Source organism: Wallemia ichthyophaga (genome assembly GCF_000400465.1).
Source record: "Wallemia ichthyophaga EXF-994 unplaced genomic scaffold scaffold12, whole genome shotgun sequence".
Lineage (NCBI taxonomy): Eukaryota > Fungi > Basidiomycota > Wallemiomycetes > Wallemiales > Wallemiaceae > Wallemia > Wallemia ichthyophaga.
This window is the reverse complement of record NW_008806285.1, coordinates 204935-229402: the sequence shown is the minus strand read 5'-3', so window position 1 is coordinate 229402 and position 24468 is coordinate 204935. Positions and strand designations below refer to the sequence as shown.

The window sequence follows — 24468 nt, the reverse complement described above, 5'->3', positions numbered from 1 at the left end:
TTGATTAATAGCTTTGGACGTACAACGCAACTTTCATGATGGAAAGTACAGCAATCGAGAATTGCACGCTTAAAGTAGAAGGCATGACATGTAGCTCTTGTGTACAGGTTTGTCATCTAATATTATTCATTGTTTCTCTTTACGCTGACTTCCTTACGTTACAGAGTATCGAGAGTTATATAGGGAAATTACAAGGGGTTGAATCCATTCAAGTCGCGCTGTTATCAGAAAAGGCAACTATAAATTATATCAAAGATTACTGGGATCCTGAAAAGCTCGCTAACGTGAGTTGTAATACCTATTTATAGACAATTTGACAAAATTATAAAAGGAAATAGGAGAAATGGGATTTGAAGCAACAGCTTTGACTAATTTAAACTCAAAGTCCGTTATTGATATCTCCATTTATGGCATGACGTGCTCTTCGTGCACTTCATCAATACAATCAGCTTTATCAAATTTAGATGGCGTTATCTCGTCAGATATTTCATTACCAATGGAATTCGCTAGAGTTCATTATAATGCTGATCAAATTGGCGTTAGAGATATCGTTGAAGCCATCCAGGATGCGGGTTTCGATTCAATGATCCGTGATGACAGGAATGATAGTCAATTAAAATCCTTATCTAGAATCAAGGAAGTTAATCAATGGAAAGACGCTCTGAAGTATTCCTCCACATTCGCTATACCCGTCTTCCTAATTGGAATGCTTTTACCAATGATACCTTCAGTTAAACCTTTTGTTATCTTCAACTTATGGCGTGGATTGACAATTGGTGATCTTATCTGTCTAGTCTTAACAATTCCAGTTCAATTTGGAATCGGTAAACTCTTCTATAAGCCGGCTTATAAAAGTTTACTTCACAAATCAGCCACAATGGACGTTTTAGTTGTTTTTGGTACAACAGCTGCTTTTGTTTATAGTGCAGGTGTTATGGTATCAAGCGTTTTCACTTGGTCTAGTGATAGCGTAATACCTCAAACGTTTTTTGATACATCAACAATGTTGATTACGTTTGTCACGCTTGGTAGATACTTGGAGAATCTAGCAAAGGGTAAAACTAGTACAGCTTTATCAGATTTATTACAATTGGCTCCAAGTTCAGCTGTTATTTACACAAATTATGATGAATCAAACCAAGATCAAGTACATTTCGACGAAAAAAAGATACCAACGGAATTGTTACAAAAGGGTGACATAGTTAAGTTGGTACCTGGAGAGAGATTACCTGCAGACGGTTGTGTTTGTAAAGGTACTTCATTAATTGATGAAAGTATGATTACAGGTGAACCCATACCGGTACCCAAATCAAAAGGGGATGTTGTTACCGGTGGTACAATGAACATAAATGGATCTATTGATGTTTGTGTTACAAGATCAGGTACAGATACGGCATTATCGCAAATAGTAAAGTTGGTTGAAGATGCTCAAACTTCTAAAGCCCCTATTCAAGCATTTGCCGATAGAATTGCTGGCTACTTTGTGCCAACGGTTATTTTACTTGGATTATTAACATTCTCGGTCTGGATGATACTTTCTTATTTGATTATACCAAAATCCTCTTTACCTCACATATTCAATCAAATTGGTGTTAGTAGATTTGCAGTTTGTTTGAAACTTTGCATTTCAGTTATTGTTGTCGCATGTCCATGCGCTTTAGGATTATCAACACCAACTGCTGTAATGGTTGGTACAGGTGTTGGTGCTCAGAATGGAATTTTGATAAAAGGTGGTCAAGCATTAGAGCAAGCCAGCAAAATTAGAAGAATAGTTTGGGATAAGACTGGTACAATAACTGAAGGGAACATTAACGTTACTTCTGTTGCATGGAATGATGATGCATTCAGAGGTGGTTATCATTCATTAGGTTTCAAAAAAGAGCAAGTGATGAAGATTATATCGATTGTGGAATCAAAGAGTGAGCACCCACTGGGTCAAGCAATTATGAATCATTTCAACAATAAAGTTATCGTTGATAATAATAATGACGATGTCTATTCAATCAAGAGCTGGTTATCACATACAGGTAAAGGTGTTGAATCAGAAGTATCCTTGTTATTATCCGATAAGTCTTCAATTGATTTGCAAGTCGAAATTGGTAATCAAACAATACTGCATAAAGGAATAAAAGAGCCAAAGGACCTGGAACAGTTTAGGAATATAAATTCAGAAAAAGGCTTTACAATAGTATATGTGACTATTCAATCAGAACCAATAGTGGTAATCGCACTTGGCGATGAAATTAAGTCAAATGTTAGAGAAACAATTAGGTCGTTATCGAATATCTCAATCGAAAGCTACCTGATGACTGGTGATCAAATGAACACCGCTTTGTCAATAGCAGAAAAAGCTTTTATAGCAAAAAATAGAGTATTTGCAGGTGTTAGTCCGAAAGGAAAGCGAGAAAGGGTGATTACAATGATTGATGATAATGATGGAGGTGTAGCAATGGTCAGTTGAAATTTTACTGTTTAAAAAAACTAATATAGGTACAGGTGGGAGATGGAATAAATGATTCACCTGCACTTGCTGCAGCATCCGTGGGAATAGCTTTGGCTTCTGGATCATCTATTGCAATTGAAGCAGCAGATATAGTATTGATGAGGCAAGGAGAAATCAAGGATGTTTATAACTCAATCAAGTTATCAAAAGCGATAATGAAGAAGATAAAGATGAACTTCTTGTGGGCTTGTGGGTATAACACAATTTTTATACCATTAGCTATGGGAATGTTCTTGCCTTGGAATATTCATTTACATCCGATGATGGCAGGGTTGGCGATGGCGTGTTCGTCAGTTTCAGTTGTCGTAAACAGCCTAACGTTGAAGCTGTGGAGGAAGCCAAGATTCGAAGAAGGAGAGAGGATCACAAACAAGATGAAGAATGATTTTACAGGTCGTTTAAATAAGATATGGGATCTGATTACAACTAGACCATTAAAGTTACAAAAGAATGGTTATGAAACAGTACCAGTCGAAATGTCAAATGCGTAAAGATACTGGTAGATGAAGGAAAGGATTGTATAGTAGGGTTTATTTATTTTTTATTTTTTTGTATATAAGCGTTGATTCTGTGAATGTAACCTTATTAATTGATTGAATGTCAAGACTATAACATACCTTTGATAGTCTGAATTTAACTTTTGAGAGTCAGTTTGAGTCTTTTGGGGTGGAGGTTCAGGGTTGTCACCAGTGTCCTTCTTGATGCCTTGCTTAGCTAGCCAAATTTGTTTACGTTGTTTACGTTGATCAGCTATTTCAGCGTCTTTATCAGATTGAATGCGTTGGGCGACGTTGGGTAGTGCAGTTGAAGTTAAGCCGACTAATCTACCAGAGATGTCTAGTTCAGGGGATGGAGAGGGGGAGAGGGAGTTTTTCCGTAGAGGTGATTGTGAGATTTGTGGTGATTGCGGTTGTGAAAATGGTGATTGAATGTCTTTCGAAGTAGTATCGATATTGTTATGGCTACCGCTATCACTATTGCTATCGCTATCAGATAAAATGGGTGGCTGATACTTATCGTTGGTATCGTTGAAAATGTCATCATCAGAGTTCAAGGCATCGGGAGAAGGAGGCTTATAGGTATGTTGGGTTGAAGCAGAATCATCAAACTGATGATCAAGTTTAGATCGCTTTAATTCGGCTAGTATGTCATTACGAGATCTTTTATTTGAATGATGTTGTTGATTAGTAGGAGGTTTTATGTTACTGATCACGGAGTCTAATTCTGATTGAACATGCTCATCAACTTCTTTAGATTTATTGAGCTTTTGTTTATTGATTTCATCTAAATTTAAGCCTTTTGATTGAGCGAGTAGTTGAATATCATTAGATAAGGTGGATAGATTGGACAATCTCTTTTTATCATTCTTGTTTAGATTTTTCAGATTTTCATGCTTTTTAGACTGATTACTCTGACTGATTAACTGTCTAAAATCGTTTTGGTTCATCGTTGAATTGATATGAGCTTGTATTCATGGATAATTTTACATTTTACCTAAATTATTTAAATTTGGTGCATCAGTTACTAATAAACTGCTTGATGTTTTATAGCCGTTGTATCCTAGTATTCTATTGAGGATACCGATATCTTGATTGACATTACTATTGTTATTCCTGTTGCTATCATCTATCGATGTATTCTTATTCGAATCATGATTATTAATCATCAATGGTTTAACGTCCTTTGAAAGCATCAGTACCACTATCTACACCCTCTAACAACTCCATACTCACACTAAAATCATCTTGTTTAACTGCCGCTATTGAATAATAATACACTCCCCCTGTAAACGACAATATTGTGAACGCCGTTACCAAATTCCTCGTTAAGAAAGGTAATCTTGCTCTACGTAATCCATCTGAAACTTCCTATTACAATTATAAACTCATACTTCATCCATCCAAAATCGCTCACATAGTTATTCGGTCTATAAGATTTATTGACTTGTTTGAAATGGACCATCACTTATCAAGAAGCTTATATGACCAAAAGTATGAAAGGAGGAAATCTGCTGCGTTGGAATTGGAAAAGCAGTTGAAAGAATTTTTATTTAAGAATGAAACAAATAAAATAAAACTAATTATTGATCAGCTAGCTTCCTCATTTAATAAAGAGAATCATTCAAATATCAAGAATGGTGGCTTAATTGGTTTAGCAGCTGCCGCTGTTGCTTTAGATGATCAACTAATTCATTATCTAGACATCATTATTAAACCTATACTCTCCTGCTTCAACGATATTGATCCTAGAATTAGATACTTCACTTGCGAATCCATGTACAACATCGCAAAAGTTTCCAGATCTAATCTTTTGCCTCACTTTGATCAAATATTCGATTGTCTTAATAAACTCTCCTCCGATTCTGAACTCTCTGTCAAGAATGGTAGTGAGTTATTAGATAGACTAATAAAAGACATAGTCACCGAGTCTTATTCTCAATTCAATTTGAATCACTTTATTCAACTACTATCGAAAAGAATTTACGTCGTTTCTCCTTTCACCAGAATGTTTTTACTTTCTTGGATTTCCTTATTCGATTCTATCAACAGCAACGATTTGATATCCCATCTACCCAAGATTCTTGACGCTTTATTGCGTTATCTGTCTGATTCGAGTCCTGACGTTAGATCGGCCACTCAATCGTTATTAAATAACTTTTTATCTAATATTCAATCAAATCAATCTCAACCCAATTACTTTGAACTCGCTGAAACTCTGTTTAATCATTTAAACTCTCAAGATGAAGTCATTCAATTCTCTGCAATTCATTGGTTATCTTCTTTGTTCGATTCTGCTCCTTCTCTTCTAATTCCTCTTACTCCCAGATTGATTCCAACAATCTTACCATACCTTTCTCATCACAATCCTCACACCCAGCATTTAGTTGATCAGTTGAATTCCAAATTATTCAATATCATTAAAGGTTCATTACATTCTATTGAAAACTTTGATTATCAGCTAACTTTATCAAATCTAACTTTGCAACTGTTGAATGATAACGTTCAAACCAGAGTTGCTGCTTTAGATTGGATGTTGATGTTACAGTCTATATCTCCCCAAGAGGTTAGTATCTTCTTCCTTTGGCCTTTTATAATAATCTGTCTTCTAGATCTTCAGTTTGGATGATGCCACCTTTCCTGCTTTACTCAAAACTCTTTCCGATCCGTCAGAGCACGTCATTAAAAGGAACCTTCGTCTTTTAGCTCAAATTTCCAAAGTTTCTGATTTCAGTTACTTTATAGCGTTCATGAAAAATTTGATTCAATTATTCTCTACAGACCGTGGATTTTTAGATCTTCGCGGTTCTTTGATTATTCGCCAACTATCTTTAAGTTTGGGCTCTTCTAAGATCTATCAAGCCTTGGCCGATATTATTCAATCTGAAGATGATTTCGATTTTGTTAGTTTCTTGATACAAAAGCTAACTATTGTTTTGATTACTGCACCCGAACTATCAGACTTACGTAAATCTTTGAAAAACATCGAAACTGATCAAGATAAATCATTATTTTGCAAAATTTACAAGTCTTGGTCACATAATCCAATCTCAGTTTTTACTCTATGTTTGCTCTCTCAGAACTATCAACACGCCAGTGAATTATTATACATCATTTCGGATTTACACGTCAATGTCGATTTACTCGTTCAAGTTGACAAACTTGTTCAATTAATTGAATCCCCAGTTTTCATTGGTTTAAGACTACAATTACTTGAACCAGATCAAAATCCATTCCTTTTCAAGTGCTTATATGGTCTTTTGATGATATTACCTCAGTCATCAGCCTTTATGACTTTGAAGAATAGACTAAATGCTGTCGATTCTCAATCAAAATCACTTTATAATAAGAATACTGAAACTGTTCTCAAAGAAAATAACTTACCTTGGAATGATTTGAAAGATCACTTTAAATCGACACAGCTATGTCATGAACAAGCCAAGTTGAATCAGTCACACGAGTCTCAAACAATTGCAAGCAATACTGAAAGAATGTCCCTCTATTCTCATTCAACACAACTCGAAGAAAATGATTTGATTGATAATAAGTCTTCAAATTCGCAAAGAAACTCTCTAATTAACAGTGATTTGCCTAAAACCGAATCGTCTAGTGATCCCTCAGTCTCACGATCACCTTCAATCTGTAGTGTAAAATCTCGCTTTGGTATCACTCCCTCAAAGAAGATGTCATATAAGCGGGGCTCTATGTCAAATACTAGCGGGACCATTACACCATTTGCTAATACGTCAAGTCCAAGCGCTGCTACAACTACATATGAATTTGCAAATGCAAATATTCCGTCTTATGACCATACTAAAGAACAAGATCAATTTAACAATTCAACCAGAACATCTTTGCGTAGGCTAAGTTCCGCAAGCCTAAACTACAACAACTAATTATTAAATACCCATTCCGCGAGATTCATTGTACATTTCATATAGAATTGCGTGCAATCCATTATTTTTAAATTCACACGAAAAGAATTAAATGGCTACTATGAATTAGAATTTGAAGTGCACTGTAGTATGTTGTCATTCTCATCGGGTTATTCGGCTATCCTTTGTGTTAGTATTTGCCTCCGCTCAGTCCAAAATTACAATCAGAATGGATGCGTAAAAAAATTGATTAGCAAACTCAGCAAATTATTGAGGCTCGAATATATCTTGACAGTGATTTATCTATAGTTGATGAATTGTATGTTACACAAAACATGGGCAAGAGTTAAAAATATATCATTAGACGCATTAACGCTTTTAAAGCACGGTGAAAGACATTTAACTTGCTGTTAGATTCTTGACACGCTAACTCTAGCCACATCACCTACCATACGTCCTTAATATCGCTCTTCTAGGATTTAAACCGCCGAATGAAATCCATGACTATTCATATTTATTCTGATCACGCCTTTGTTCAGAATAAATATAAAATTTACATATTATTGGTCTTCGCTGATTACACTTCTTTCTATTTGATTGTTCGCTCGTTGAACAAACCATTCATTCCACAACCCAGCAGTCTAAACCAACATAATGGAAGAAGGTTGTAAAGAATTCTAACCGAGTAATATTCATAGAGAAAACGAAATACTTTTGTTAGGAACAACGGCTGAGAAAAGAATGATAAACAATACAGATATACACTTTGTGGAAAAATTTCGAAAGGCTGAAGGCTGATGGAAAGAAAAGTGACTAAATTATTGTTCGTAAATGACGGAACTAATCGAGCCTAAGTGAGGGTCTACCTCAAGAATGAAGGACCTTGCACGCCCACGGTTGAGGCATTTGGCATATCTGGCGGAGGTACACTTCCCAAGATGGGGTGGTCTTGCGCCAGTGCTCGAGGATCTCAAGCGAAACTGGCCAGGTGTTTCACCGGCTGACAGGACTAAGGGAAATCACCGCGTGCATGAACGAGGTACATGCTTTGCTTTCTTCTCCTCTTCCTCGCAGCTTATTAAACTTCTTACTTGTCTTGCGGGGTCTAAGCTTGCTTCAATGCTATCTTCTCTTCATTCTAGAAAAGGATGGGGGTCGTATTCTAGATGTCGTCGACCTCGCACTGCCCATCGTAATAGGGTGCGATTAGGGGCAAATAAAATTATTGAATGAAGAGCAATTGAAACAAGACTTCATAAAATTCAGGAGTCATTTTGCGATATTTAGGATGGAAATTTCACCTCCCGCTGAATCTACTAATCATGATGCCATAATTCGAACACTAGGATATGTTAAGGGAATATGTATCTATACTAATCACTATGCGTACTGCTTCCGGCTAACCTTATCTAGTATATAATGTTTCCTAAGCTAAGCGCTTTGGCTTGGCTGATGCTTGTTCATGATCGTAAAGTGGTAGTGGTGCCAAACTATAGAAAAGAGCCATGATTGTATGTCTTTCAAGTTTATTTGCAAGGATCACATTGACTGATCAATTCCCAGAACGTCGCTGGTGTATGATAACCACTGAGTTGATGCCGGCAGAAGGGAGTAAGTTTCATCAGAGTTTAACAAGTGCGTAAAAAAGTTTTGCAATCATAACAAAATCACATTTATTAATATCTCATAACAGTTTCACTGCGTTCGAGCCCCACAATAACTTCATCTTTTCTCCCTGAAAAGCTTCCTCATTGCGATTAGCAGGATGACGATAGGATAAATAGGAAAACAAGATATATACTCGCTATAGGTAGCTGTAGAAGCAAGTAGAATTGCTACTTAGAGCTCAATTCATTAAGAAGAATTATTGACCGCTTTGGCGGCAAGAGCCCTACGTCTATTAAAATCCAGAAAAATTAAAAAATTAACTAGCTAGCTAACCCAAGGTAGTCGCAATAGTCATTATCACTGTAATATTTAGAGCTTTGCAGAAAGAGGCATGTTTTCTCATTTTGCCAAGCCGACCACTAGACTAACCCTTATAGTTGACATCTGACCCTAACTTTTTCAAGGGCTGCTTGATATGAGTTTTTAACTTGTAAAGTTTGTAAAGTGATGTCTGCTTTGACGAAGTAACTAGACGATTTTAAAGTTATAATAATGGGATAATGACACCACATCTAGGTTGTCCAAAATAAATGAGAACATCGCTATGTTGTAGCGGACTTCGTTACCCATTCATTGTCTGAATACAATTTTTTTTTTTTTGTCAAGGAGGGATAGCAAATTGCCTGTAAATAATCATGTACCAAATTAAAAGAAAACCTTAATATCTACGCGACCTTGAAGAAAGGCAAAGAAACTTCAATAGGGGTAAATTTTGGAATTTTGTCTCTCTTTAAAGCTACTCAGAACCTGGTTCATAAGAATCTAGAAATTCGCTATGCAAAAATATGCAAATATATGTAATGACAGTATTGGCATGATTTCATAAATATTTATTATAAATTTACTTTCACTGCCGAAGTAGGTGGAAGAAATGTTCTTTTTTTGAGCGTTAATTTTGCCATAAATTAAGATTTATTCATTATTTTGCTAAACTTCAATTTGTTTTTACATCCGAGTTAGCAAATCTCTTTTGACATAAAAGATGAACATAAACCAAATACTCTAACTGTTGAGCTTGACAATTAGCAAAATTGCTCTCAATGATGAATAATTCTTCGAGACCTACTTTTCCTTCGTTGGAAAACGTTTTTCAAAAAGCCACTACGTGAAAAGGAGAAAAGTTCGGACTCTCGATTAATATTTAAAAATGAACAATTTAAGTTTAACTGTAATGCTATGTTATCGCAGCTAACGCAATTACTTAAATGGAAAGTGATGTTTTTTTGTCCTTGAATTAACTTGTTTTAGTGCCAAACTTTTTTACATTAATTTGTATATTATTAATATTTCAGTGATTATTGCTACTTGACAATATTTACTCCAAGACTTTCAAAAGAAAAATATACCAACCAGCTTGATTTTTAGAAAAGTTTAAATCAAGTATAAGGATGCCATCGTCTTTAATCGGCTTACAAAGAATTGACGTTGCCCTCCTGTAACAGTATCTTCAACTTATATAACCGCAAAGTAGCTGATACGTTCTTGGTCATTCTATAACATTACTTTCTTAGGTCTTCGTTGTTTTCAATTGATTTCAAACGGGGGACATTTTGTTGCATATCATTACAGATTTTTATGTACTTAACAAAATGGAAGAAGTTGAACAGTTTCATTCCATGGCTTTTTTTGTGTCCGTTTGTGTTTTTGTCTCATTGTTCATATTTTCATTATCTAATATTTATTAATGCATGGAGATCTATCACCCTGTTTCAACTGACGCATGTTTTGACCATTTCCAATTCCATTTTTCGCCTGGGACTTTGGCAGTCGGCACGGTGCAATGTTTTTTTTTGCCCTGATAAGCACGTTTGCATGTTTTATTTGCTTCTCATCTGTTTGGTAGAACTTTTTTGTTTTTTATGCAAGCATGATTTAATAGACCAACGCATCGACACTCAATTTGGGTTGGTCATATCGTGAAACAGCGAAACATTTCACTTTGGAACTTGTTTTATAGTTTCTACGTCATAAATTTGTTGTTCTTAGCCGGTCTGTGATTGATTTTACCCTTTTTGATGAATTGTCTCGATGAAGAAAATGGCAATCCGTTTCCATATGTGCTGTCGTAAAATTTAGCGTTTCTAGTGGTATCAATCGTGTTCGAAAGATTAACTGATGTGAATGAACCGTAGTATATCATGCGCCGGAATTCTAATAGGAGCTCATCTGGTCAAGAACAGCTTCGGGTGTGCTCATATTCCCTTTGAATTATTGGGCACACTTGCTTGACTTTGGCTGATGATTAGTCACATCCTAACTTTGCTAGTGATCCATCGATTCTTGAAATTGATGAGACATTTATTATAATTAAAAGTAAGCCATTATTAGGTATTATTGGCGAGGAAACCTTGAACATTGTCGGTGATTTACTTCAGAAATATCGCAATAACTCACACTTTTAAATTAATAATTACTATTGAGATATATTTAGTGAGACACCCCTGAACATTCCTAGTAAGACATCTTTGAATATTACTAGTTAGCCACACTTTAAAATGACCCGTAAGCCACCTTGAAAATTAAATAGGGAGCTTTTTATGTAACTTACTTTGGAGCTCCACTTCAAACTTACTATTTAGCCTTCATAGTAATTCAAAGAATTATCGACCTTTGAAATAATATTTGAGCCATATATGTAGTTTAATAGGGAGACAACCTTAAAAACTCATATTAAGCAGCCCTTGAAAAAGTTAGGGTCAGATGTCAACTATAAGGGTTAGTCTAGTGGTCGGCTTGGCAAAATGAGAAAACATGCCTCTTTCTGCAAAGCTCTAAATATTACAGTGATAATGACTATTGCGACTACCTTGGGTTAGCTAGCTAGTTAATTTTTTAATTTTTCTGGATTTTAATAGACGTAGGGCTCTTGCCGCCAAAGCGGTCAATAATTCTTCTTAATGAATTGAGCTCTAAGTAGCAATTCTACTTGCTTCTACAGCTACCTATAGCGAGTATATATCTTGTTTTCCTATTTATCCTATCGTCATCCTGCTAATCGCAATGAGGAAGCTTTTCAGGGAGAAAAGATGAAGTTATTGTGGGGCTCGAACGCAGTGAAACTGTTATGAGATATTAATAAATGTGATTTTGTTATGATTGCAAAACTTTTTTACGCACTTGTTAAACTCTGATGAAACTTACTCCCTTCTGCCGGCATCAACTCAGTGGTTATCATACACCAGCGACGTTCTGGGAATTGATCAGTCAATGTGATCCTTGCAAATAAACTTGAAAGACATACAATCATGGCTCTTTTCTATAGTTTGGCACCACTACCACTTTACGATCATGAACAAGCATCAGCCAAGCCAAAGCGCTTAGCTTAGGAAACATTATATACTAGATAAGGTTAGCCGGAAGCAGTACGCATAGTGATTAGTATAGATACATATTCCCTTAACATATCCTAGTGTTCGAATTATGGCATCATGATTAGTAGATTCAGCGGGAGGTGAAATTTCCATCCTAAATATCGCAAAATGACTCCTGAATTTTATGAAGTCTTGTTTCAATTGCTCTTCATTCAATAATTTTATTTGCCCCTAATCGCACCCTATTACGATGGGCAGTGCGAGGTCGACGACATCTAGAATACGACCCCCATCCTTTTCTAGAATGAAGAGAAGATAGCATTGAAGCAAGCTTAGACCCCGCAAGACAAGTAAGAAGTTTAATAAGCTGCGAGGAAGAGGAGAAGAAAGCAAAGCATGTACCTCGTTCATGCACGCGGTGATTTCCCTTAGTCCTGTCAGCCGGTGAAACACCTGGCCAGTTTCGCTTGAGATCCTCGAGCACTGGCGCAAGACCACCCCATCTTGGGAAGTGTACCTCCGCCAGATATGCCAAATGCCTCAACCGTGGGCGTGCAAGGTCCTTCATTCTTGAGGTAGACCCTCACTTAGGCTCGATTAGTTCCGTCATTTACGAACAATAATTTAGTCACTTTTCTTTCCATCAGCCTTCAGCCTTTCGAAATTTTTCCACAAAGTGTATATCTGTATTGTTTATCATTCTTTTCTCAGCCGTTGTTCCTAACAAAAGTATTTCGTTTTCTCTATGAATATTACTCGGTTAGAATTCTTTACAACCTTCTTCCATTATGTTGGTTTAGACTGCTGGGTTGTGGAATGAATGGTTTGTTCAACGAGCGAACAATCAAATAGAAAGAAGTGTAATCAGCGAAGACCAATAATATGTAAATTTTATATTTATTCTGAACAAAGGCGTGATCAGAATAAATATGAATAGTCATGGATTTCATTCGGCGGTTTAAATCCTAGAAGAGCGATATTAAGGACGTATGGTAGGTGATGTGGCTAGAGTTAGCGTGTCAAGAATCTAACAGCAAGTTAAATGTCTTTCACCGTGCTTTAAAAGCGTTAATGCGTCTAATGATATATTTTTAACTCTTGCCCATGTTTTGTGTAACATACAATTCATCAACTATAGATAAATCACTGTCAAGATATATTCGAGCCTCAATAATTTGCTGAGTTTGCTAATCAATTTTTTTACGCATCCATTCTGATTGTAATTTTGGACAGTTTTTTGAATAAGCGTGGTTCTCAAAAGCCTGAAACCCCAATCAATGAGTAACATTTAATGTCACAGTCAAAAGCACTATCTCACTGAACCTCGATGCGGATGCGGTATGTATAATTAAACAAAATAGTCAAGTCTAATCTAATTCACCAACTGACGTATTTGCCAACTTACGTTTGGAAATTGATTGAGCAGGGGCACCACCGAGCAAAGAAGACATGATATCCATCATGTTACCACTGGACTGCATTGGTTTGATGTCAAAGTAGAGAGAACCAATCTTTGCACAAGCCTATACTAATTAGCTTGAAATATAACGCTAGTAATACCTACTTGAGTAACAGGTTGAGTGTTTACAATGGAACTAGAGTTTCGATAATAATCTACCAATGACTTCCACTCCTGTGCAATATTTGATGTACCGCTCCTTTGAATGCATGCAATGATTAGTTGGGCGAAGTTTAGGGTATGTGATTGTGTTAAAGTTATGCCATCAAGAGGTTGAGATTCAAGGATAGTGTTAGGATGAGATAATTGTAACTCTATTAAAAAGTTAAGAGTAAAAGTAATGGCACATTCGACTTGTTCAGCTAATATGAAACTATTAAGATAGTTAGAAATGTAATCCATGCTTTTTCAGACGCATGACTTACCCAAGAACACCTCTCAAAGCAAAACGGCCGACATCGTCATGATATTGATTGTTGGAAAGTGCCCACTGCATGTACATTTTAGCAAGGATTGTAGCAGATTCCTTTTTTGAAGCAAGCATCAAGTAATGTTCTGCCACGTTAAATGAAGATTCTGGACGGAATGAAGATAAGAAAAATCAAGAGAAAGAAAATGTAAAATACCTTTGTAGTAGAGATTACCTATGTATTGAAGAATATCAGGATGACCGGAGGGTATATTGAAAGATTTCGCGCTGGAACTAAAGTGACATAAGCGAAAGAAGACAAAAAAGAGGTAAGACAGACGATATGGCAGCGTCGATAAGCTTTTTCCTCCAAGTAGATTGAGAGGTACATAATCCAATCAATTGAGTAACGTGAGCTTTGTGAGTAGGCTCCCAAGGAGCCTCTAATTTAGCCATAGCATCAATCATCATGATAGAAACGTCTACGCCGGAAGCCCATTGAGACTTTTCGAGTAAAGACTTTGAAACGATGAAAAGCAATTCGATAGCAGTATATTGACCTTGAATGCCATTCCTGGATAACCTGGCAGCGGCAGTTCTAGTACGTTGATGAGCGCCGTAGTGATCGCCGCTATCCAATAAAGGCTGAGATAGGAATGAGAAGGGTAATTATGATAAAATAATTACAAACAAGGATAGATTTTAAAGACTTGTCGAGCATTTCTGGGAGGGTGATGAGAGTGAATGATTAAGTAACAGAAGATAAACATGAATATGAATATGATTATAAATAATAAATAATTTATATAGTAATTCGAAATAATTAATCCAATTCCCTGGTGATAATCTTCTCCCTTCATTGAACGTTTGAAGCCATTTGCAAGATGTTATAGTGAGGTTAGACAAGGAAATGGCTCTCCTGCATAAGTCATATTTATCAACTAAGTGATTGTGGCTGCGCCTTTTTGTTATCCGACCTGTTTCTCCCCGATGGCCTCATTTCTTCCCAGAAGTCGAACACATGCGTAACCAAGTGTAAATCTCTTTATTTTTTAAACTTTGTAATCATTCTATATTCGTTCTATATTTTGCTTTCACACTAGTTTTCCTTTTTGATAAAAATTTTCTCGTTTCGTCCAGAATTACTAGCATATGGTCGCTTAGCCGAAAATTTTCACCTCACCCACCGTAAAATATGAGCTCGTTCAGCTTATTTTCCTCCGTCAATTTTAAATTTCACCCGCCCGGGAACCCATCTTAGGGTTTCGCTGAATTAAGCTTACACTCCTTCCACTCAAACAATCACAAATGGCTAAAGACGAGACCAAGAAGAAGAGGAAATCGGTTACTGCGGATGATGCTGAAGCTGCTACAGTGGACAGCCCTAAGAAGGAATCTAAAAAATCAAAGACTGAGGAAGATGAAATTCCAATGGAAAGTTTATCGCCGATAGCACATCCACTAGCAGGTAAAAAATTGGCAAAGAAAGTGCACAAGTGTGTAAAGAAAGGTTTGATTATCATTTAAGCAGCGTTACACAAAATTTAATAAAAAAAAGGTGCAAAAACTCGTAATCTTCGTCGTGGTGTGAAGGAAGTTGTTAAAGGTGTAAAGAAGGGTGAGAAGGGGTGAGTTATGTTGTTCATGAGTTACAAGACATTAAGCATATCAAAGCGTGGTCATCATGGCTGCTAACATATCACCAATTGATATTCTAACACACATCCCCGTACTTTGTGAGGAATCTGCCATTCCATACGTATTCGTCGCAAGCAAAGAAGAATTAGGTGAAGCTTCTGGTACAAAGAGACCAACGAGCTGTATGATGGTCGTACCAAAGTCAGCGAAATCAAAGAAAGGTGAAGAAGATTCAAAGGAAAAGCTTGAAGAATGGAAAGTGATCTACGAGGAAGTTGAAAGCGAAGTCAAAGATTTGGATACTAAAATAGCTTTCTAAAATATTTTATTGATAATTTATCTGTTTAAAACTCGATGCCATCACTAAAATCGATTGATAAGCTTGATGATGAGCTCAATAATGATTATATTGATCAAAGGTATAAGAATATCATATATTTATACATATTCTAACTCATTCAAAGTCATATTCAAGCATTTAGACTCGCCCTTAGTCAAATTGACTCCATCGATGAGGACACTCGCATTTCCGCTTTAAGCGACTTTGCACCTGTACATGAACGTGTCAAGAGGTACGTCTCTTCCCCTTCCCTTCCTTCTTTCTCATCCTCTCTCTCTAACTCAGGAGACGTAAACCCAAAGTTTCTTCTGGCTTTAGCTGGGGATACACTACAATCAGATATCCCCTCCTCATCATCCTTTTCTTCACTATCACTATCGAATTCATATTCTACGTCTCTGTTCGTCAAATCGTAAATCTCTGGGAATGGGCTATTCAACGTCAGTTATTCCTCATTCCCCTGTTTACCTACTCATTAGCTCCTCCAGATCGTGGCAAGTCTGCTGTTATAAGGCAAAAGATGAGAAATGCTACCAATTTCCATGATTGGAAGAAAGCTGCCGTTGAAATGGATCACTATCTGGATCTCGAGAAATGGAAAAGCGATAATCACAGCGGCATTTACTATGATTCCTTACTCGTTCAGAAAGTAAGCTTCTTCATTCCTACTATCCTCTACTTATATTTCTAGGTCTTGTCCTCCTTAAAAGACAAGCGTCAAAATGATGACATTCAGGGCCTGATAGGTGTTCTTGAAATTTGCATCAAAAACAACTTTGCTGGTACTGAGAGCTCGCGTCTTTATAGTGAAGTGTGTGATTTTACTTTTTAGCTCTATAAAAAAAAAACTCATGCCATTTTAGACATTCTACGGCAGCAAAGTCCTGATTGAAGACTACATCAATGAGGGTGAGCTATCAACTCTCTTTACAACAAAAGCTTAGGTCTTCTAGTCAGCAGGTCCCTTTCTACTCTTCGCGATCATCCCTCTGTCTCTATCGAACAGAAGCGTATCCTTTTTAAATCCTTTAACCGCAATTTTGGTCAGTCAGCACTTTGTCTGTCTGGAGGAGGTTCCTTTGGATAGTAAGCTGCACGATCAAACTTTAATTCTGCTTACATGTCTGAAAAGCTATCACTTTGGTGTTCTTAAGGCATTTCTGGAAGCTGGCTTGTTACCTAGAGTGATAACTGGTACATCTGCAGGTGGATTAGTGGCAGCGTTTTGTGCAACACGCACTGATAAGGAACTTTCTCGATTATTAAAGCATGTTCATGTTCACAGCGCGTCCTGTTCTGACCATATACCAGACCAGAACTAGCAGATAAGATTAAAGCTTGCGAAGATTCCTTCTCTGTTTGGTTCCCGAGATGGTGGCGCACGGGTGCTCGTTTTGACACAATAGCTTGGGCGGAGAAGGTTGGTTAGATGATCCCATATCTTTTGATTTGACTAATTTAAAAACAGTCCATGTTTTTCACTAGAGGTACAATGACATTTCAAGACGCCTACGAGCGAACAGGGAGATCTTTGAATATATCTGTTACCCCATCTGATAGACACAGTCCCACAAAGATTTTAAATCATCTAACAGCGCCCGACTGCGTAATTTGGTCAGCCATTATCGCGTAAGTTCGTTTTCAGTCTTTTTTACTTATTGTTCAGTCTTTTCACTTATTTATTTGAATAGATCTGCAGCAGTTCCAGGTGTATGTCTATCTTTGCGCGTAGATGCAAAATTTGACAAACTCTAGATCCTTCCACCAGTTGTCCTGATGCGCAAATGTAAAGATGGATCAATTGAGCCTTTTAGTCTTGGTGCTAGATTTAAGGATGGTTCTATTAGAGTTGATATACCATTACAGTCGTTAAACCTTCGTAAGTTCAGCTTTCAATTGGTTTTATTTTCTCTAATTTGAGCTGTTAGTTTATAATGGTACTTTAGTATAACTATTCCGCTACTCGCATTTCTAATACTCTTTAGTCAACCACGCTATTGTGTCCCAAGTAAACCCTCATGTTCACTTGTTTTTCTACGCTCCAAGAGGTGTTAAATGTGTTTCGCATCATTTCAATTGACTAATATCTTTTAGGATCTGCTGGTAAACCTGTTGCTCACCGTAGAGGTCAAGGATGGCGTGGTGGATTCTTTTTAGCTGTAAGGGCATTTACCGCGTATTTCAATCAATCTCACAATTCACTAGGCAGCTGAATCCTACCTCAAACTGGAATTAAGCAAAAATTTAAAAGTTAGTTGTTGATGAGGTATTCCACAGAACAAAAATCTTACGAATAATAGGTTATTAGAGACTTGGAATTAATGCCAGAGATATTAGCAACGGATTTTTCATCTGTATTTCTTCAAAAGGTTTGTTTGTTTACTGAATTTCAAAACTCTAACTTATAGCTCTCAGTTTGAAGGTAGCATAACTATTTGGCCACGGACAAGGTTTTTAGATTGGATCCATATATTGTCGGATCCTGATAGGCCTGAACTAAAGTGAGTTGTTGCAATTACTAAATAACGTTGCTCACTTTCAACAGACGCATGATGAAAATGGGGCAGTTGGCAACGTGGCCGAAACTACATATTGTCGAAAACCGCTTTAAGATAGAACGGGAGATCTTGAAAGGTAGACATATGGTACGCGACACTTTGAAAATGAATAGAATGAACACAAAAAGCGTCGAGCAACTCGATGCAGCTAGTGTCGCTACAAACTCCGATTTTGAGTCTAAGCAGGTTGATGCGACGGCTCAGGGCAACATTGAACGACTCAATCCAATTAACGACTTTAACAAATCAGAAGTTGACAGCGAGGCCTCAACATCTGACAATGAAAGCGAGCCTTCAGAGTTGTTAAACTTTAACACAAACGGTGAATCTAACAACTTTAATCCTTCAAGTCACCAAAACGTTGAAGGCAAGAAACAATTGTAATTAGTAAATATATACCTTTATACGAATACGTAACACAGTTATAATATTGTTATGCTTTCAACCTTATTATTTGGTTTGCGTGTTTAAGACTAGTTCTTCAAGTAAGAAAAGTTTCATCAGCATCTGAGAGGACACCCACCATCAAAGCCATTGATGATCTTTTGAGGATCCATAAAGGATTGCAACATTTCATTAGTAACTTTGGACTTGGCTTCTTGGAAATTTGCAACAAACTTTTGCAATTCTCCGATGCAAAGTTTCTTCATTTCACCTGAGAGTATGTTACCGGCACGATATTCCTAATTACGAGGTGAGTAGAATAAACACGATCACTTTCAATACTTACTTCAGCAATTTTCTTGTATTCATCATCATCATCCATCAGGAATCCAAGATACTGATACGAAACGTCAACATCAGGGTTACCGCCGTACTTTCTGTGATCTTCGGCCAATGCTTGACCTCCAGAGAATGCGTGCTTATTCATTTTGTTTTTGATTTCGTTCGGTTTGTCCGTCATGTATATAGAAGAATTAGTATCAGAAGCGCTCATCTTTGTTTGAGATCCTTGTAATGCGGGGAAAAACTTGCTATGTAACAAAGCAGGTTTTGGATATTTTAATTTGGCTGCAACATCGCGCGTTATTCTAAAGTAAGGATCCTGATCGATTGCGCAAGGAATCAAACACGGTATATCGTGTTTGGAGCCAAATATGTTTGGGAAACTATTGCTAAATGATGGCGCAGCTTGAATTGAACAAAAGTGTATCTTTCCAATTGAGTCAGATTCATTAAAGCCGAATGCTGCTTTGGCTTGATTGTAGGTGATCAACTTTGATATTCTAACGACGTTGTGATAGAATGGACCTCTGATTATAATTAGAAGCAAATAATTGAGAAATCGTAGACTCACCCGACGAAATCAAAGTCAGAGAAGATGAGTGTTTTGTCTGGGTTGAATCCAAGCGCCACAATGTCCTTGGCGTTTTCGCTGGCAAACTTTTGTGTCTGCTCAATCTTGAGATTGCTTTTGAAAAGAAACTTTTCGTCATCTGATAAAATTGAATTATAGATTGCTTCGATCTTACGTCACTTACCGGTCAACTGGATGACCAATGGGCAATTAAAGACATCTTGTAACCACTTTGTAAACATGAAAGGAATCATATGACCCAAGTGCATGCTGTCGCTACTTGGACCTCTACCTGTATATAAGTAGAAAGGCTTTCCTTGTTCATATCTATCAAGAATACGATCAAGCTCTCTTGAAAGGGATTAACGAATCGATCATAGTCCAGGTTATGACACACCTATGAGAGAAGAACATGCCTCTTCTGAGATAGACGTGAGCTTTACGCTGTGTCAGCCTTTCAAATCTTTCCAATAGACTTTTATCGACAGGCTTTGTACCAAACTGGAGAATAAGCTTGTCATAGTCGACAGCTACCGTTTTACCGTCAACGACAGCGCCCTGAACATCCCAAGGAGTTATAACTTGAGCAGAATCATTATCGACATTATTGGAAGGTTCTGGGGATAGTTGAGAGTGAGAAAGACTTGGAGTGGTCGAAGGAGTGGATGATTGCATTTGATTTGTTGGTCTTGTCCTGTTAGAACAGCAAATTGGTTTCTCTGTCACTCACTTGAGTCCTTCGGGCGCACCAAATTCCATTTTCTCAAATTGATCAGCCATTAGACTGTGAGGAGATCTGCTGCCGGATTGTAGCCTTGCGTGTTCTTCGCTGTATTCGATGCGAGTGAGAATTACATGCAATTAAACACAAGACAACGCACACGATGTGATCTGGCTTTGGAAGATTAAGGCTCTGAGGCTTATCTGATGAATCTTTAAATTGAATTAAATTTAAACCAAATCGATATTACATTTACCCACTTTCTTCAACCATCTTCGTCGTTTACAGTCAACGTTGAAATGAAAGATGATATTCCAGATGAAATCACCCAATTCAATTCCCTACAATCGTTAGAAATGGCTTTAGGATCACTTGAATATCCTTATCTCTCTTTCCACGCCTTTGTTAGAGCAACGAATGCTACACGCCAACTTGGTATGGCAGATCAATTCCATCAGACTTGGGCTCATTGGAGGCAGACTTGGGTTGTCGGTGAAGGTTTCTATCCCCTCTCTATATATATTCCTCTGACTTGATGCAGTTTTCCACCTTGATAATATCAAAAGTATCCCTATTGATGCACATAACGATAAACACAATGCCTTCATCTCTGCCATTCAAGATGTTCCTTCTTCCGTAAAGATTGCGTTATTTTACATCGATAACCTAATACACGGTTCAGCTCAAGGAAAAACAGAGCAAGTCTTTAGCGAACAGAGCATTAGACAAGCATTTGGTACAGCTTATGAAGGCATAGAATGGGATCTCACCGGTGTACGTTTTCTTTCTAGTAGGTTACATATGCTTATCGTGTTCAGAGCTGCGAAATATGGGACAAATGGAGAGATTGGGAGCAATCTTTAATTGAGGTAAGGCTTTTTATCATTCAACTCCTAGCTTATTCCATTAGAAATCACCTAAGTGAGCTCGTTCCATTGCGTTTGATGATCATTAACGTGAGGATAGACCTGAAGCGATACAAAGAATGCAACAATTCTACTTGGCTAGGCTCAAGATACCCCATGCTAGTAAGCTATTGTCATACAATTGAATTGCACTCATTCGTTGCTCCAGATCATGCAGATACTTTCAGTTCCTATTCAAGTTTTATAACAGCTTACGACAATTCTCAATACGAATCTCATATGGTTGCCGCTAATAAGGACTATAAAAAGGGTCAGACTTTATATGAGGATTATGATCAATACGAGATTGCTCTTGTAAGTAACGCTTTGAATGGTAATTTGCTGGCTAAAATGTCATGTCAGGGCTCCAACTATACCGTCGAAGCATATCTCGCATACATTAACTTTGCACAATCACCAAATGGAAAACCGAAGCTTGCTAATCGAAATCTCATTGTTGGCTTATTTGAAAGAGCAGTAAGAGATTGCTACCCATTCAACAGTCTGTTAGGTGAAGATGGCTCAGGTCCTTCTGGCTCTACCGATGATTCTATTGCTACCAGCGTTGCTAAGATTTGGGTGACATACGTCAACTGGATGATTAATAACAAAGAGAGGCCTGATAAGGTAATGAATGTTATCGAGCGCTCCGTTAAAGTATGTCCCTGGTCAGGAGAACTTTGGAGCTCTTTGATCAGAGCCCACGAGCAATTCAAACACCCTGCAGAGAAGGCTGAAGAAACATATGCAAGGGCAATCTCAACAGGTCTTATTGAATCAAGAGTCGATGATTTAGTAGCGCTGATTTCAGCGAGAGCTTCTTACTTGAGGCACACGTTGGAGAATGTTGATGTAGCTGTTGCATATGCAGAAGTGGCAGCAATCCTTGAAGATGGTCTCGACAGGGTCAAAAGTCGAGATCCATTTAATAGAATAGAAAAGTATGCAATATCATGGCACGAACGTGTTAAAGAGGAGAGCGCGACCAGTGCAGCTTCTCAAATTTTTGAACGCATGTCTAAGAACAATACACAGAAGCGTAGTTATTCTGTTTGGTTAGATTGGGCTGCTTTCGAGACGCGAAATGAAAATTACGACAAAGCCAGGTCTGTCTACAAAACAGCAACACCACGACAATTCATCGATTATCCTGAAGCCGTTCATCAAGCTTACAAAGAATTTGAGGACCAATATGGAAGCCTCGATACTCAAATGCAAGCACAAATCAGCATCACAAAAGCCAGCCAATTATTAGCTGATCGTCGTCTGAATGTAAGTGGTTTGTATTTTTAAGAGTTACCTAATCAAAATACAGGAAGCAGCACAAGCTTACGAAAATTACACACAACAGCAACCTCAAGTAGCAGTAGCTGCTCCAGCAACTGAGGAGACTGCTGTAGACCCTTCACTTGATTTCTCAGGTAGCACAAACAACAAGAGAAAAGCTGGTGATGAATCCAATAACAATGAGAGCGCGAAGAAGCAGAAGGTTCAACAAACTGTAGATAAGTTGAAGAGGTGAGAACCAAGTCCAACCCCAATGATAACTGACGAGATAGCAGAGATCGCGAAAACACAACTGTAATAGTCAGCGGTCTTCCATTAGGATGCAACAACACAGATGTCAATTTGCTATTCAAAGATGTGAGTATTCCAAGCCTAGTGGAAGAATCCCTCTTAATTCTTATTTCAAAGTGTGGTGATATGCGCGAAGTCACTGTCAAAGATCTTAAAGATCAATCAGCGGCAACTGTTGAGTTTTTGAGTCGGGTACGTAATCAACATTATGTTATGCCGTACTAAGATTTTTCAGGATGATGTTCCTGCGGCTCTTACGAAAGATAAGAAGCGCATCGAGGAAGTCGAAATCAAAGTTGTTATGGGATGGTCCTCCACGCTCTATGTGACAAATTTTCCTGAAGGCACTAAGGATGATAGCTTGAGGGCTCTTTTTGAACCAGTGAGTATCGTCAATACACATGAATCTTCATGCTAATCGTTAATAGTATGGCACAATTTTCGATACGAGATGGCCTAGCCGTTCGATCAAGACAACACGCCGCTTTGCTTATGTCACCTTCTTAGACCCGGTATGTAATTACATTTGAAATGCTTTACTTACTCCAATTAGGCATCAGCTCAAGCCTCACTAGAACTTAATGGAAAAGTTCAGGAAGATAATCATTCTCTCAGCGTTGCTATCTCAGACCCATCCAAGCGTAAGTCACGTTCAGATGATTTCGTAAATGGGCAGGAGATATTTGTTAGAGAGCTAGGCAAAAAGATAACAGAGGCAGATTTGCGTCAACTTTTTGAACCTGTGAGTTGTAGTCTTAGGTGGGAAAATAGCTGATATCACAACAGTTTGGCGCAATTAAGCAAGCAAAGTTAGGATTGAGGGATGACGGAAGCTGCAAAGGTTTTGCTCACATTGAATTTGAAGATTCTGTAAGTCTTTATTTGTGTGAAAAAGTTTGTGCTGATTCTTGCCAGTCATCAGCTCAAAATGCGCTGCGAATGAACAACGTTGAAGTCAAAGGCAAACACATAAGCGTAACAATGTCAAACAGGAAGCCTAGGTAAGCACTTATTAGAATCAGAATCAGTCTTCAATTCACACGAACTAGACAAGCAAATGCACCAGCTAAACCACGCTTTGGCAGATCAATCAGGGTAGATGGCATACCAGACGGAACCAAAGAATCCTTCATACAGCAAACATTTGAGGTGTTTGCACCAGTGAAGAAGGTCTGGTACAATGAGAATGGTAATGAAGGTGCTGCTGTAGTGGAATTTGAGAATGATAAGGTGCGCTAGCGTAAATGCATTTCAATCAACATCTAAAGACTGATCGACAGGAAATGTCGAAAGTCATGCTGATGCAGGCACCATCAATTAATGGACAGCAACTTAGTTTATCCGACGAAGCTAGTCACAAAAAACCACTGAGCTTGTCGGAAAATAAAAATGTAGCGGAAAAATCCGACGCTGCGGTTTCTGGCGGACAGTTTGTTCCTAGAAACACCCGAAGATCAAAAATTGGCGATCGCGGAAACAATCCCGACCCCAAATTGACTGCGTCTAGCACAACTGCAAAAAACCCGAAGACACAGGACGATTTTAGGAAATTTCTTAAATGATTTTACGTATAGTGATAATTTATGCTGATCCCACGAGGTTAAAGTTGTCTTAATGCCGATCGGTAAAATGTTTCATTGAGGAACCGAGGGCGATGATGGCTACCGCTGATGTATTTCGCGTGCCCGTCAAATCAAATTTTCATCCCG

At 37.8% G+C, this 24468-nt stretch overlaps 7 protein-coding genes across 7 annotated transcripts; 4 read left to right on the top strand and 3 right to left on the bottom strand.

Moving 5' to 3' along the window:
* Nucleotides 1-35: 35 nt before the first annotated feature.
* J056_000919 (Copper-transporting ATPase 1) lies at nucleotides 36-2888 on the top strand (the record flags this gene model as incomplete). Its single annotated transcript, XM_009270547.1, has 5 exons — nucleotides 36-107; nucleotides 165-284; nucleotides 332-2452; nucleotides 2497-2684; nucleotides 2723-2888. The coding sequence occupies 5 exons, from the start codon at nucleotides 36-38 to the stop codon at nucleotides 2886-2888; spliced, it is 2667 nt and encodes an 888-aa protein (XP_009268822.1).
* Nucleotides 2889-3037: 149 nt separating this feature from the next.
* Nucleotides 3038-3950, bottom strand: J056_000918 (uncharacterized protein; the record flags this gene model as incomplete). The annotated part of the gene is made up of 2 exons (XM_009270546.1): nucleotides 3038-3071; nucleotides 3121-3950. 2 exons carry the CDS (start codon nucleotides 3948-3950, stop codon nucleotides 3038-3040), a joined length of 864 nt encoding a protein of 287 aa, XP_009268821.1.
* A 9271-nt stretch (nucleotides 3951-13221) lies between these two features.
* On the bottom strand, nucleotides 13222-14443 carry J056_000917 (golgi family to ER traffic protein 4; the record flags this gene model as incomplete). Its single annotated transcript, XM_009270545.1, has 6 exons — nucleotides 13222-13377; nucleotides 13419-13686; nucleotides 13739-13889; nucleotides 13940-14016; nucleotides 14063-14367; nucleotides 14414-14443. 6 exons carry the CDS (start codon nucleotides 14441-14443, stop codon nucleotides 13222-13224), a joined length of 987 nt encoding a protein of 328 aa, XP_009268820.1.
* Nucleotides 14444-15030: 587 nt separating this feature from the next.
* Nucleotides 15031-15679, top strand: J056_000916 (H/ACA ribonucleoprotein complex subunit 2; the record flags this gene model as incomplete). Its single annotated transcript, XM_009270544.1, has 3 exons — nucleotides 15031-15232; nucleotides 15281-15350; nucleotides 15397-15679. The coding sequence occupies 3 exons, from the start codon at nucleotides 15031-15033 to the stop codon at nucleotides 15677-15679; spliced, it is 555 nt and encodes a 184-aa protein (XP_009268819.1).
* Nucleotides 15680-15714: 35 nt separating this feature from the next.
* Nucleotides 15715-18642, top strand: J056_000915 (Patatin-like phospholipase domain-containing protein; the record flags this gene model as incomplete). The annotated part of the gene is made up of 18 exons (XM_009270543.1): nucleotides 15715-15779; nucleotides 15825-15932; nucleotides 15986-16140; nucleotides 16189-16349; nucleotides 16392-16511; nucleotides 16564-16609; nucleotides 16654-16786; nucleotides 16833-16922; nucleotides 17012-17120; nucleotides 17169-17329; nucleotides 17392-17410; nucleotides 17456-17579; nucleotides 17686-17748; nucleotides 17795-17859; nucleotides 17906-17950; nucleotides 18001-18069; nucleotides 18116-18201; nucleotides 18246-18642. The coding sequence occupies 18 exons, from the start codon at nucleotides 15715-15717 to the stop codon at nucleotides 18640-18642; spliced, it is 2016 nt and encodes a 671-aa protein (XP_009268818.1).
* A 66-nt stretch (nucleotides 18643-18708) lies between these two features.
* On the bottom strand, nucleotides 18709-20549 carry J056_000914 (Tryptophan--tRNA ligase, cytoplasmic; the record flags this gene model as incomplete). The annotated part of the gene is made up of 9 exons (XM_009270542.1): nucleotides 18709-18731; nucleotides 18782-18941; nucleotides 18989-19511; nucleotides 19556-19694; nucleotides 19740-19906; nucleotides 19953-20243; nucleotides 20286-20384; nucleotides 20437-20488; nucleotides 20537-20549. The coding sequence occupies 9 exons, from the start codon at nucleotides 20547-20549 to the stop codon at nucleotides 18709-18711; spliced, it is 1467 nt and encodes a 488-aa protein (XP_009268817.1).
* Nucleotides 20550-20575: 26 nt separating this feature from the next.
* J056_000913 (uncharacterized protein) lies at nucleotides 20576-24321 on the top strand (the record flags this gene model as incomplete). Its single annotated transcript, XM_009270541.1, has 17 exons — nucleotides 20576-20774; nucleotides 20818-21050; nucleotides 21095-21145; nucleotides 21187-21197; nucleotides 21243-21304; nucleotides 21351-21496; nucleotides 21545-22453; nucleotides 22497-22699; nucleotides 22744-22825; nucleotides 22877-22951; nucleotides 22995-23141; nucleotides 23188-23271; nucleotides 23313-23501; nucleotides 23546-23629; nucleotides 23675-23760; nucleotides 23809-23989; nucleotides 24040-24321. The coding sequence occupies 17 exons, from the start codon at nucleotides 20576-20578 to the stop codon at nucleotides 24319-24321; spliced, it is 3024 nt and encodes a 1007-aa protein (XP_009268816.1).
* Between the last annotated feature and the right edge of the window lie 147 nt (nucleotides 24322-24468).